Raw genomic sequence first — 15409 nt, forward strand, 5'->3', positions numbered from 1 at the left:
TCAGTTGGTTAAGCAGCTGCCTTCGGCTCGGGTCATGATCCCGGCGTCCTGGGATCGAGTCCCGCATCGGGCTCCTTGCTCGGCAGGGAGCCTGCTTCTCCCTCTGCCTCTGCCTGCCTCTCTGTCTGCCTGTGCTCGCTCTCTCTCCCTCTCTCTCTGACAAATAAATAAATAAAATCTTTTAAAAAAAAAAAAAGAGCTACTTGAAACAAAACTTTTACAGTTTTCTGGATTTTTAACAATATGTTTTACTGCCAGTACTTCCGTTTCTTATATCTCAGAGCACTGTACTCTGCAGGTAAAAACTTGTATTTAAAAAAATAATGCTGGTGTGACCCTTGTCTTGACTGAGTTTGAGAAATCTAAATTACTTTGCCCCTTTATGCACTATACTGAGATAATTACAGTTACGCTTACTAATTACATAAGGATACTGATGTACTGCTGCTTCAGCTGTGCCTCAAGAGTAGCAATGTAAATTACCTTTTTCATCAGGCATTGCCATTTGGCCAGGACTTTTTCTGAAAGCTTTGTCTTTTTATACTCTATGTATTTCCACCAGCCAGGAAAAAACTTAAATGAGTTTTACCTTTGTAATATAAATTTATTTTTAAGATCATTTCCCTAATTCAAGAGTTTTTTTATGTGTTCCTTTTATGTGTCCCTCTTTTCTACAGCCCACAACCCTTGCCCCATAAATACTCAGATATTTATAACCACAATTAAAAGCTCCAAACTGCTTTGTATTATAAAATCTTAATAGCATTACTTCCGATATATCCTCTTTATTTCCTTGGGGGAGAAAATCTCCTAATATTTTTACTACTGGATCAAGTGATATGAACAAGGTTATAAATGTGTCATTTTAGGTAAGAGGAAGAAGGGTATTATTCACGTTTGACTGTCAGTCTTACTTTCCTCAAAGCCGTCACTGATCTCCCAAGTAGGAATAGTTTTTATTCATTTTTATACATTTTACAATACTTTACCCATTCTAACATTGTGAAAGAATATTTTGATTTTCATTTGCTATGCCAAAAAAGGTGACAATTTAACAAATTTTATTTGTTTACTCTTTTCATTGGAATATGTGTTTCCAGAGTTACTGTTTTCAAAATTGGAAAAACATGGACCTGAAGCTCATTACAGTATAATTTAAAAAGTTTCCTGAGCTACACATGATCAGTCACTAGGTGGGTGTTACTCTGACCCCTTAGGACAAGTATTATAAAAAGAAATCTCCTCTATTTTGCATTGCAGCTGGCTAAAGTGATCACAGACTGGCCCCTTTGATGCTTCTACCTTCCTTTCCTTCTTTATTGCCCTTTCTCTCCTCTCTTCATTTTAGTTCTGTTTCTTTTTCCCCTCATGTTGCTCTTATCCTGTAATTTCAGGATCTCCCTTTCTACCAGGGCGGCTCCAGAAAGTGTTTTCAGAGTTAAGATATTCCTGAAAACTACCTCAGTTATTTTCTTTTCTCCTTTATCTCCTGCTTTAACTCCAAAGACATTTATGTGGCCCACTTTGTTAATCTTTTTTTCTTTCTCCAAATTTTTGAGGATGTTGGATGATCAGAGCATTCCAATCTTTATACCCATTGGCTTTTTATTTTTCCTTTTAAAAATCAAACTGGCTTCAAAATAATATGAACAGCTTTTTAAAGTGGCTATTTGACTCCATTAAAATTTATTATATGGTTTAGGCTTGTGAATAGTTTCCCCGAGGGCATATAAATCATAGCGGGGAGCTCTTTCCTTCGCTGTTTCGAGAGAAAACATTTGACACGTTCTTCCGATGCAGGAATAACATATGTCTCTGTAGAACCAACCATAATGTTCTACTGCTGGAAGATTCCCCCCAAGTTTCTTGAAACTTCCCAAATTTATGCTTTGAATTTTATTTCTTTTTTATTTTTATTTTTTTTGAAGATTTTATTTATTTATTTGTCATAGAGAGAGAAGCGAGAGCAAGCACAGGCAGACAGAGTGGCAGGCAGAGGCAGAGGGAGAAGCAGGCTCCCTGCCAAGCAAGGAGCCCGATGCGGGACTCGATCCCAGGACGCTGGGATCATGACCCGAGCCGAAGGCAGCCACCTAACCAACTGAGCCACCCAGGCATCCCTATGCTTTGAATTTTAAAAAGGAAAATAATGGATACCTCTTGGAAGTTTTATAAACTAAATAAATTGTAGAGATGGAGGTATGGATAGAGCTATGTATTCTGTTTATGGGTAAGCCTGTAAACTATTGAAACTACCTGAGACACAAACTGTTAGAGCATGAATGTCTGCATTCTTTTTATCAGAGGAGAATGGCTTACAACAGTCTTGCTGCCTGGGTAAAGCTGTATAGTCTGTCTACCCATACTGTCATTGCCAGAAGCCAAAGAGTAAGTTTTTTGTTTAAAGGAAAAGGTCTTTCAGGTTGCTGGTTTTACATGATGGGAATGTGGTTGGAAATGCTTCCTGTTCCAGTCACCAGCCCCAGGCTGCCCATGAGTTTTGGATTCAGAAGTGACAGCTGAAACCAATTAGGCAGAATTATGGGATAACAAAGTCACATATAGGTTTATTATGACCAGAAAGGAGAAGGAGAACACATTATATGATTTTAAAAATGCCCGATTTAATTAGGAATGAGCTGCAGTGCTGTGATAGCTATGGGAGGATTTTTGTGTCGTATAAAGCAGCATGTGTGTTAGCCATCCCTGTCCTCCCCAGGGAGTATGTGTGGTTTACTGGGCAGAATTTCAAATATTTCCTAAGTGGCTTAAAACCAGGTAGAAATAAAATAACCCAGCAACAGGCTTTGTCATCTGTAACATAATTCTGTGCAGGAACAGTTGAATATGTGAGAGTATTCCACCTGAGAATTTATCTTTATGTGATGATGGAATAGATTGAAAGACCATATTATCGCTATTGTCATACCATGTCCCATGATGCAACTTGAGGCAAAATAACCCAGTAATAATTAGAATTTCTACTTCAGGGGGAAGAGATAGCACTTTTGTACTTGTTCATAAATGTCTTGTCTTTGCCATTAAAGATAAGGGATTTCAGTGTATTAGCATAAAGGCTAAATAAGTAACATTTGATAGAATACTGACAGTTTTATTTTTTAACCACGGTTTTAAAAACAGGCCCCTTTGGTATATAGTAGGTACACACTTCCTCAATAAAGCATCTTAAATGGCTGTGATTTTGTTTTAAAGGTAAAGTTGATAATGCATCTTTATATATTTTTTTTCACTAATGAATGATGCTCCCACGTTGTAACTAACAACATTAAAATTTCATTAATTATGTTTGGGAATGAAATAGATTAGTACTATAAAGTTTAATGGGAAAATGCAATTTCAAAGTCAATCTAAACCTTTGGACTTCATATCAGAGCAGTTTGAAACTAACTGCTCGGTAATTTGATGTATTAATTCTTACAGCAATGTAGGCTGATTAAAACAGAGATTATAGCTAGAGGAGAATGGCATTGATTGCTGTAGAAGAAAGGAGGGCTCAACTTCTATAAGTTTTCTTCAATTGCCTCTAGCAGCAACTTTTCCCCAGTGAATTACATGATTTTAATGAGCTTCAGGTGAAATAGATTAAAAACTAAAATAAATGATCGTGAACTCTACCAAATTTCACAGCTACCCTTCAAGCTTGGTTTTCGTTGGAATGCCTGTGGTGTGTTCCAGACACGGGGATGATGGTGATGAAGGTGACATGAGCTAGTAATGGAGTCAGCCTCACAAGTAAACATCTCCCACAATTGTTTCTTTGGTCACACTGACAGTTACCGTTGTGGCCATTAGTCTGGGGACCGCCCACACTACCACCAAAGAGTGGAAATAATTGCTCCTGTTCTTCGAAATTTGCAGTCTTTTTAATGTGATCTCTTGCCGGTTAGAGTACTATTTAAAGGTTCTTTATAATGAGTCACTTGCCTGAGAGAGAGAGGAGTGTCTAGAATCAAACTGGGATGAGGGCTAGGGATCTTCATAAATAATCAACAATCAGAGAAGGGGAGGGCTCTATATTTTTATGCTTCCAATTTGCACATGTTCATCAACTAGTTGTTAACCTATCCCATCTTTTTTTTTTAAATCATGTCCCCACTTAATTTTTTTTGTTTTGTAAAATCAAGTTTTCATGAATTTAAAAATGAAATTATACCTGACCCTTGGTGTTTAAACATAAAGTAAGCCTATCTCTTAAGAATAGAGAAATTCAGAATTAGTCTTTTTATCTTGTGGACCCTTCTCGTATTCTTGCTCTTGTGAAGTAGTGTCTTTTTAATGATACAAAAGATTATACCGGGCTTGAATATTCTGACTCTCCTCTCACTGTCAGAATGGAAAAGTAAATGAAACAGAAGCAAAGGCTGTGGAGGCTGAGCTTAACACAACTTCAGAATGAGGATTTCTGTTGGTTGTCCCCCATATAAAGACTTCCTTATTTTTAGCCTATGTGCTAAAAATAGGGCTATGCTATTTTCAATGTCATATTTTGGCAGTGCTTCTGAAGAACATCAGAATTAGCTACCAAATATAGCAGGCACCATTCTTAACAGCACAGGACAATGGAAACAAACCCATGTGTTTGGGAAGGGGCTTTATTTGGATCCCTGCTTGATGAGGAAAGCTCAGTCTACAGGCCAGTGGTAATGCAAACGCGTAATTTCTCAGAACTTGATGTCTCTTGAGTAGGAGGTTTGATCATTTGAAAGTCCAGCAATTGGAAAACCTCACTTCATGGAAAATATGTTGATTAAAAAAAGAAACATAGACACGTACCAAATGGCGAAGCCTACTTAACTACGAACTTAGACTTCTTTCTGCCCTGGAATCCGGGTAAAATTTCATGTCTGAGAAGCTGTCTGAATTTGTGGTCTCCAGAGAGCCTTTTCACCAGGGGCTTTCAGTGGAAGGATATTGCTGTTCTCTCTTGACCCAAAGTCAGTTTGAAACGAGTAAGGGGTGGAGAGTGGAAACTCTGAAGAGCTGAGTGTCAATACTGTAGCTTGTTTCTGGTCTTTTTCTCTGGCTGACTGCTCTTTCCTGGTCTTCTTTTAAAGGTCTGTTCTCCACTCAGGGCTGTTTCAAAATGGCCATTATATCCATAATTTGTCTTTGTAGTTTTCTTTCATGAATTCCCTTTTAAGTTTCATGGCTGTTCATCACGCAGCTCTCAAGTCTGCATACAATTGAAATTAACAGACTCTACTATGTGAAAGTGCTTACAAATAAGAAGTCTTTCCGATTTTCTTTGGTCTTTCTATATCCTGCCTTTTTTTTTTTTTTTTTAATAAAAGGGAGATTTCTCTCCTGCTTTCTGAAGTAATCCGAGCACAAAGTAATCAAATCAGTATGAGGAAACCCCAATTATAAATGTGGCAAACTCCTTTACAGAGAGCATTTACATTCAGGGTATTAGGAGTTCCAGTATGTTCCTCAGATTCCTTCCCCTAGAAGTGCCTATGTTAATAACCAAATAAATGCTGCCTGATGGGTAATGGACAGTGAGGAAGGAGGAAGCTCATTTTGAAAGATACATATGCTAGTGTGGGGATTGAGCATTTGGAGCCCCTTTCTGCACTTACTCTGTCTCCTGCTTGGTCTGTAAGTCTAGCCGTACTTGATAGCTTCATTTAAAACCATCCACTACGTGGGAGATTGATGAGGTGTTCTCAGGCTTTCAGGTATAAACCTGTCAGACACAAGTGCTTCTAAAGGCATTACCCTGAGGAACAGCAGCAATGATGGAGCGAACAGAGGGAGGTGTGGGAACACGAGGGGAAGCGTAATGTAGTGAAGGAAAGAGGAGATGTCAGCCAAGAGCCAAGATAGAGATGAGGAGGAATTGTGTTTGATCTGCAACCACCAGGCGTCTAGGCTAGTGACCTGCTCCTTTTAGTATCAGAATAAGAAATAGCCATAGATCAAGCCAGGTGGATCTGAGATGATCTGTGTCTCATCAGGGGATACTGATCTGTTGGTCATATGCCATAGGGGCCTTCTGTTTAAACCCAGGATGACTTTAAAAAGTAGAATGAGAAAGAAATATGTTCTAGCCTTATTATTAACTTTAGTACTGTATTTCTGGACCAGTGCAAATCATAAAGGTCATATAATCCAATGAGTTGAATTGAGGAGAGAGATAAGATAAGATGCGGGGCATCTGCGTGGCTCGGTCGGTTAAACGTCTGCCTTTGACTCAGGTCATGATCCCAGGGTTCTAGGATTGAGCCCCACATCGGGCTCCCTGCTTATGGGGGAGCCTACTTCTCCTTCTCCCTCTGCTGTTCCTCCTGCTTGTTCTCTCTATCAGATAAATAAATAAAATATTTTTTAAAAAAAGGCAAGAAAAGAGGTAATGAAAATTTCAGTTTAGGCACATCTAATTTAGATTCAGGCGTGGTACGGTGTATTAAAAAGAGAGAGAGAGAGGAAAAAGAAACCATTTTTAAAGCAGGTAGAACAGAAGTTTGCCAGGGTACAGAGAGGGACACTGTACTATCTCTTATCTCTCTCTCTCTCTCTCTCTCTCTTTTTTAAAGATTTTATTTATTTATTTGACAGACAGAGATCACAAGTAGAGAGGCAGGCAGAGAGAGAGAGGAGGAAGCAGGCTCCCTGCGGAGCAGAGAACCCAATTGGGGGCTCGATCTCAGGACCCTGGGATCATGACCCGAGCCGAAGGCAGAGGCTTTAACCCACTGAGCCACCCAGGCACCCCTATCTCTTATCTCTTTTTCTATGACATTCTCCAGATTCTTGCCCTAATCGCCCAGAGCAATCTGAAGTTGACTGTGTATCTCCTAAATGTAGTCTCACTGGTTGTGTACGGAATGCAGTGGAGTGTGAATGAGAATGTATGGTTGTGCAGACAGGAACAACACTATATGAGGATGATATGCTACCCTTATGAGTTCCAGTTTTCTGACTGTGATTATCGTTCCATTTTCAATTGTAATCCTCCCAAATATTTATTCCCACAACTCTAAACACACCACTGAAAATCATCATTTTCATCATCGTCTTCTGTAGCATCTACCATGTGCTAGGTAGTGTTCTGAAACCATTATGATACTTACTCATTAATTTTCATAATATCAGTTGAGGAACGTGTACTAGGAATATTCTCATTACACTCATGAAGGTCTTGATATGCAGAAGTTATGTAACCTGCCCAAGGTTACACAGCTAGACAGCCATGTGTACATACATGTGATATATGTGCACACATACACACATTTTGATGCCATATGTCTGAAGGAAATATGAACTTTAAAATTTAGAAAGTTTGGAAAAATCTTTATTTAATTTCCCAAGATCTCATTTTGGAGAAGCCTCCTTCCTGCAATTCATAATGCTTATGTCATTGGTCATATACTTAGAAGGACATGATGTGTACCTTGAGAATCAGGAATATTCCCCCCGCCCCGACTCCTGATGTATTTCCTTCTGATAGATTTTTTTTAATCTTATTTATTTTTTTCAAGTTTTTATTTGAATTTCGATTAACATATTGTGTTATATTAGTTTCAGGTGTAGGATTTAGCTATTCAACAGTAAATAACATAAACACCCAGTGCTCATCACAACAGGTGCCCTCGTTATTCCTCATCACCTATTTATCCTACACCCTGCCCACCTCCACTCCAACAGCCCTCAGCTTGTTCCCTGTAGTTACAAGTGTTGTATGGTTTGTCTCTCTCTCTCTTTTTACCCCACCCATGTTCATCTGTTTTGTTTCTTACATTGCATCAACTGATGAATGGTTAACAAAGTTGTGGTATACAAACAGACACACAGACACACACACACACAATGGAATATTAGCCATAAAAAGAGTGAAATCTGCCATTTGCAACGATATGTATGGAGCTAGAGAGTATTATGCTAAGCAAACTAAATCAGAGAAAGACAAATGCTGTATGACTGCACTCATGTAGAATTTTTTTTAAATTTTAAAAAGCTTGAATACTTTTTTGGAAAAAAATTATTCACAAATATGTATAATCTACAGAATGTAAGCTTTATAAGAGCATATATATATATATATGATAATATATCTTATTTATGTAAAATTAGCATTTAATAAATCTAAATAAGTCAAATATATAATACTCTGAAAATTTTGTCCCCTACACCATTCCACGTCTTTGTTAATTTTAGAAGCTCACATTAGTGGGTGCACTTATGTTGATTTATTTCTTCATTCCTAGCTTTAACCTTGTTTAGTACTTATGTGTTAGCCTTTTAATACCATATTGACTTCTGGTACCAGTAGAATTTATGTACATCTTTGGTCATAAAGAGGTTGGTTTCGTTCTCATCACCTCTCCACTGTTTTTGGCTGCTTTGACATGTCAACCTTAAAGAAGCAGTGGGAAACATTTTATCTTTTTTTTGTTTGTTTGTTTTTTGCTCTGGGGTAATTTATATCTGCTGTTTGAAGGTTTGAAAGATTTTCCATTAAACCCATCTGAACTTAGTACTTTTTTTTAGGTATAGCTCTTCAATTTCTATCTCTTGTAGAATCAGATTTAATAACTTAGGTTTCTTTAAGAGATGTAAGTTTTTATCTAGGTATCAAATGTATTATTAGCTTAAAGATATGTATAATACTGTTTAGCTTATAGTATTACAGATTTATTGTATACTTTTAAATCATCACATTTTTAGTTGTGTCATTATTCTCACTCTTAACATTGATTACATCTTAACAAAACACTTCACTTAAAAAAAAAACAAATTTTCCAAGGTTTCTTTGTTTATTGGGCTTAAGCTTTTTTTTTTTTTTTATTTTGGCATGTAGTAGGCACACAATGTTACCTTAGTTTCAGGTGTGCGACATAGTGATTCAGCATTTCTGTATGTTATGCTGTACTCACCTCAAGTGTAGCTACCATCAGTCACTGTACGACTCTACTACACTGTCACTGGCTATATTATTGGGCTTTTCAAAGAAGTGGGTTTCTCTTTAATTGGTCAAGCGTGTTGTTTCTAGTTTTTAATCAATTAATTTCTGCTATTAACTGCATTAATCCTATCTATTTTCTTTGGGTCTTTGTGTTTTGTTTCATTTTGTTTTTTGTATTCTCTAGCTGTAGTCGATTAGTTGTTTTACTTTTTTCTGTCATTCTCATATTAAAATTAATAGATGTGTTTAAAGATCTATATTTCCCTGACAGTAAAGCTCTGGCCATTTTCCATTGCTTTAAAATTTATGTTGTATCTTACTATCATTTTTAAATAATTTAAACATTTTTGGGTTTTTTTTTTTTATTTTTTAAAGATTTTATTTATTTGACAGAGAGACACAGTGACAAAGGAAACACAAGCAGGGGGAGTGGGAGAGGGAGAATCAGGGTTCCTACTGAGTAGAGAACCCGATGCGGGGCTCCATCCTAGGACCCTGGGATCATGACCTGAGCTGAAGTCAGACGCTTAATGACTGAGCCACACAGGCGCCTCTGCTTTTCTTTATTTAAAAAAAAAATTCACAAAAATAGATTTCCTTTGTTCCTCCTTTTCTCATTTCTCCATTCAACTGCTTGTCTTCCTTCATTATCTTATTCTTGTTATCTTTGAACTTGAGACCCTATTGACTAGAAGAAACATTACTTGATGTACTAGAAGAAGAGAAAAAAACTGCACTCAGTTAAACTATGGTTTAGTGTTTTCTTATCATTTAGAGTTTTTACTTTATGCCCACTGAAGGAGCCTTGCAGATTTTCATTCTGGCACTTTTTATAGAATCTTACCTGAAATTTTTAATAAATGCGTTTCCAGATAAAAATTGCATCTCATTCTTCCATCTTTTTTCCACAGATGGTCCTTACATTGTTCTTTGATGACCCATGCCATCAGAGTAATAAAAATAAAAAGTTGGCTCAAACATAGGCAATAACAACTACATTCCAGATACTCCCTGGGAAAGAGAAAATTCATGCCGTTATTCCAATGTCAGAGTTAAAAAGAATTGTGTATCTTAGAGTGGATGAAACATACTACATTTTTATTTTAATTTTTTTGGTTGTGGCAAGAGGATGTAATAGGACTTCTGCTTGCTAACTGCTTGCTAAGGCTTTATCTGTGTCTAATACATTGTCAAGTTTTGTGAGTTTACCATTTGTGTTTAAAAAGTTTGTGTAGCAAGAGTTTAAGGGGCACAAAAGTAAACATGCTATTTAATTGTATTATTCTTATTCTTTATAACCTTCCCTTTTTTTTTTTTTTGCCAGTTCCATTTGGTGACTTTTGAAATAAGTAAGCTAAATCCCTCAAGATTTGTGAAATTATTAGTTTCTTCTTGTATTTTTACCAATTTTTGCCATATATTGATAGGCCATGTTGTTAGGTGCATTGATGTTTAATACATTTTCCTTGAATTCTGTTATGTCTATATTTACATTGATAATGATGATTTTGGTTTTTTGTTCATATAACCAGTATGAATAGCAAAATATAAATAACATAAACATGTAGCATAAAATATTATTTGTTATTTTCATATTTTTTGTTTTTCATTTTTAATTTGTGTCTTGGAAACAGTGTGAATTGCATTTTCTTTTGTAAACTGAGATTTTACATTTTTTATTAGGAATTGTACCATATCATGGGTATATAATTACTGATAAAATTGGATATACTTTCTATTGTTTTATTTGTTGTGTATGAAGCTGTGAACAAATGAGATAACAGTTGCTTCTTCTGTGGATTTTATTATATAGTGGGCAGTATCTTAATATCTCCTTTTTGTTTATCATGTTACAGGTGAACAGTACTTTGTCTTGTACTATTTTATTTGTTCTTCAAAAATCTTTAAGTGAGGTGTTAGCCCTATTCAGAAGGACAGAAAAATTAACATGGAGTTATATGGCAATATGGGGACTAAAATTTATTCTTCAGTTTGGTAAATGCAGTCACTCAGAAGAAACTCCATGGAACTCATAATTATATTTTAGGGTCATTTTTAATGAGCTATACTATATATAAAACTATTTCCACCTTTCTTTAGTTCTTCTCTGCATTTGTCATTTTGCCTGGACTGAGGAGGCTATAATTTCCAAATCATAGTTTCTGTCCTCATGGAGTTTGACTTAGATTTGGAAGCTCAGCACCTTGGGTGTGGTATAAGAGAAAGGCAGTATTATCTTAGAACATTTCTAAGAGCATTTCTTCAGTCCGATTTTCTTTCCCTTTTCCCTTCAATTGGCTAACTTCTTTCATTCTCTACTCATGCCTGACTTTTTCCAGAGGCTTCCCCAACATCTCTACACCACAATTAGTTCCCCCTGCTAGGCCCTCAAACATTATTACCCAATACTGTTCATAAAATAATGTACAACATGGTGTACTATAATTGTTGGTATGTCTAGTTTTTTGTTATTATTATTTTTTTTTACTTGCAGTTGTTTCATTTAGTTCTGTGTCCTTAGCGACTAGTGTAGTAACTGGAACATAATAAGGGCTTAAGGAGTACATGATGAAAAATGAATGAATGAATGCTAAATTGTGGTCTCTATCCTCAGCAATATCGCCTGGCATGCAATAAAAACTCAATAAAGGAGTCTGAACTATCATCACCATGGCTATAGCAAGATTCTTGAATATAGCATAAAACTCTAAATTCTTCAGTAACAGAAGCCTGATATTGGGGTATAAATACTCTTGTTTACTGGCTTTTCCAGAATGATAAAGCATTTCATTGTTATAAATATTATAGTATTTTCTAATAAGAGAAGAAAAATTAGAATAGCAACTTACATATTTTTTGAATTTCTATATAATTCATAATATAAATAGAATAAGCATTAAGAAGAAAATCTGTTTTTGTGGGTAAATTGAGCCTGAGATAATTAAAAGAATAACAGCATGAGATTTATTTAAAGATCTTCCTTTTAAGTTCTATATTGTGATGAGCACAGGGTGTTGTATGTAAGTGTTGAATCACTAAATTGTATATGTGAAACTAATATTACACTATTTATTAACTAGCTGGAATTTAAATAAAAACCTAAAAAAATTTATATTGGGTATATTCATCCTAGCTTATAATTTTGAAAGTATTTCTATTAATTTATAAAATGTATTTTGCCAAATACATTCAGGAGTTCTGGATACTTACTCAATTATTTTTTAACGATATAGTTATGAGAAATTCAAATAAATCCGATGATAAATTTTTCTAGAATGATATATTTGTAGTATTCTCATCTCATACAAAATTAATAATCATAACTGACATTTGCTCTTGAAAATACAAGATAATTGCAGTTTAATTGGTTTAGTGTGTGTATATGTATGCATTGGTTTAATTTTTTAAGTTATGATACATATAGTTAAGATTTTTTTAATATGTTTTCAATGACTAGGAAATTAAGCACTTAACAAATCATGGACGTGAATTCCTCCTGAAACACAGATACGTTTAATATAAAACAGAGTGTAGAGATAAAGATAATGATTCAGTTGTGGTTAAAAATGAGAGGGTGGAGAAGCATTCAGCTACATATACTAAAAAAATCCACCCACTCGTCTTATATTTGCTTTGTTCAGAAGGCAATGGTGACTTTGAAGTAGAAAAATATTGATTCATCATGTTATAGCCAGAGGGATGCTAATACATTTTCCCTTTTTTCTTCTAGCACACTGATTTATGTCAGTACATGGACAAGCACCCTGGGGGGCTGCATCCAGATAATGTGAAGGTAGGAAAAAATCTTTTTAAGCTGAAGTTTAGCATTCTTCGTGTGTATTTTTCTAGTCCCAAGTCTAATCTCTCTACCATAACTTAAAAAAAAAACAAAACCGTGTAAAGAGAAGTGATATTGAAGTGAACCATGGTTATTGCTATGTTTAGTGATTGAAAACCATGTTTAAACATTAAGTATATTCACTGGAATACTGTCGTTTAGAACTTATTCTATTTTTGTTTCATGGAGAAACATTTGCTAATAATAAGTGAGATCCACTGGAATGCTATTGTGACAGTGTTTTTAAGAGAAGAGTCTCAGGTAGCTCTATCTTTGGTTCATACTAAAGTGACAGTAAGTTTTAATGTAAAATATTACGATCCAAATCAATGTTACGGTGAGTTCACAGTACATATTTTTTCATTTGTATGTACAAACAGATAAAAATAGTTTCCTACTGCACCCTTACATTTCTTTTGACTATAAATTGGATTACTGTGTGTCAAAAGAACTAAGTTTTTCTAAGATTTGACCCAGCAACCATCTTGGAAATTGTCTCAAAATTTCACGCTTCTAACAGGCAGCTGTTTCTTAACATATGTGAGTGAGTCAGAAGATACCACAGTTATATCTAAAGGTTTAAGGACGTGCTCACATTTTATAATATAAAATATATTTTATATTTTTATAATATAAATATAAAATATTTATAAAATATAAATATAAATATATAAATATATAATATATATTTTATATATAAAATATAAATATAATATATAAAGTATAGGTGTGTATTTATATATTTATATATGAAATATAATATATGTAATATATAAAATAATATATTTTATATGTAATTCAAGTGACTACATTTCGTGATCCTGAGAATCAGCTGAGTTATGTGGATGTATGTAAACTAAACTTGGGCCCATTTCTTCCCTTCATTATCTATCTACACCACTCTCTGCAAGAAGCACCTTCTTTCTTTTGTACTTTTCCCTGTGCTTGTAAAGGTATATATGCACATATGGTATTTCATGTGTTTATTTTGCTCTAGAAAAACAATATGTATTATTGTATGGCATTTTAAAAACAATATCATGGATCTCTTTTAAAATAAATTTATGACTGTGTAGTTTAATTTTCCTAATAACTGCATATGAGTCTGTAGTGTGAATGAACTGTAATTTTCAACTGTTTTTATTCATGGATCTTATGTTGTATCTAGAATGTTGTTATTATAAGTGATTCTAGAGTAAATAATAGTATAAAATCTTTACATTCTTCTTTTTTATATCAGCTAATGGATTTTCTTTATTAAGAGACATAACTTCAGTTTTAATGAATTTGACTGGAACATTTGCCCACGACATTGTAGCTTACAGAAGGAATATTTTCCTCTACTTTCACGAGCATTGACTATAACAATTCTTTTAATTTTTGCCATTCTGATGAACAGAAATGGAATATCTTTTATATTAGTGTTTTCTTGATTGCTAGTAATATTGAGTATCTTTTTCACATGTTTCTTGATCATTTGTAATTATGTTGCCTGTTCTTATATATTGTCCATTTTTCTATTATTTATTTTCATGTTTTCAATAAGTTGCAGATTTATGGCATTAATAATGAGGATTTTCATGGTGGCCAGTTATGTTGTGTAATTTTAAAATGCATGAACTTGTAGCAACTTTGAAAAAACATGGTGTTTAAGACAAATAATAGATTCAATATGATACTTATAGTCTGTTGTTTCACATAGCTCTTTTTTTGTTGTGCAATTTTTGTTTTGCTTTGTTTTATTCATAGACAGCTTTGAAATTTTTTAACTATTTTTCTTCAAAATCAGTATCCATTGACATAGACACTTTTTTTAGTCATTAGATTGGAGAAGAAATTTTGACAGATGGTAAGATGTGTTTTATTAATCCTGCTGTGTGTAAATCCAACTCCAAACATTAATACCATAATATGAACATAATTTTGTTCTCTCTTTTTTCTAAACCTTAAAACATTTCAAGTTGTCTCCTTTACACATTAAATATTCTTTTCTTAGGGTTGATTTTTGTTCAAAACCAATAGTACAGTGCATCCATACTCCTGTTTCCTGCCTTAACCCTAGGGATCTGTGGAGAACCCAGCTAGTGAGACCTTCAGGGGGGAGCCCAGGGGCCTGCCAGCCTCAGTGACATCAGCAGCTACTCTGAGCAAACTTTGACTTCCTGACTTCCAAGTTCAGAGATAGGATTGAGATTAAAGGCATGTCTGAACCTTTTCCAAGGCCACGCAGATGTTTCATTTGGTTAAGCATCCAACTCTTCACTTCACCTCAGGTCATGATCTTGGTGTCGAGAGACTGAGCCCCGAAGCAGGCTCCACGCTCAGCGCAGCCTGCTTAAGATTCTCTCCCTTCACTTCCTCTGCCCCTCCCCCTGTTCACACACTCTTGTACTAAATAAATAAATAAATAAGTAAAATCTCAAGGGGAAAAAAGGAATCATGGCATCACTGGATTTTTATTATTCTTGCTTCATTTTCTCACCATCTTCTGTGTGTCATTAGTTGTGGGCTAGTATTGGTGGAAAATTTTGTTGGTGAAACAAAGAAAAGAGCTTTTTCCACAAAACATCTCTGTGTTCAGTATCCTCAGGCCAGTGTCACTGATGATTTTTGTGGCCTTTTAAGTTCTGCTTTTTCCATTCCAT

The 15409-nt window shown here is 35.0% G+C and overlaps 1 protein-coding gene across 4 annotated transcripts in view; it reads left to right on the forward strand.

Annotated features, from left to right (window-relative positions):
* The window catches only part of CDK14 (cyclin dependent kinase 14), a 570565-nt gene that overhangs the window by 263858 nt on the left and 291298 nt on the right, over positions 1-15409 (forward strand). For all 4 annotated transcript variants that reach the window (XM_044245987.1, XM_044245990.1, XM_044245988.1 and 1 more), the window contains one exon: positions 12657-12719. In XM_044245987.1, the coding sequence (XP_044101922.1) occupies positions 12657-12719 (63 nt within the window). The remainder of the gene's footprint in view (positions 1-12656; positions 12720-15409) is intronic.

This window comes from Neovison vison, chromosome 4 (genome assembly GCF_020171115.1).
Source record: "Neovison vison isolate M4711 chromosome 4, ASM_NN_V1, whole genome shotgun sequence".
Classification (NCBI taxonomy): domain Eukaryota; kingdom Metazoa; phylum Chordata; class Mammalia; order Carnivora; family Mustelidae; genus Neogale; species Neogale vison.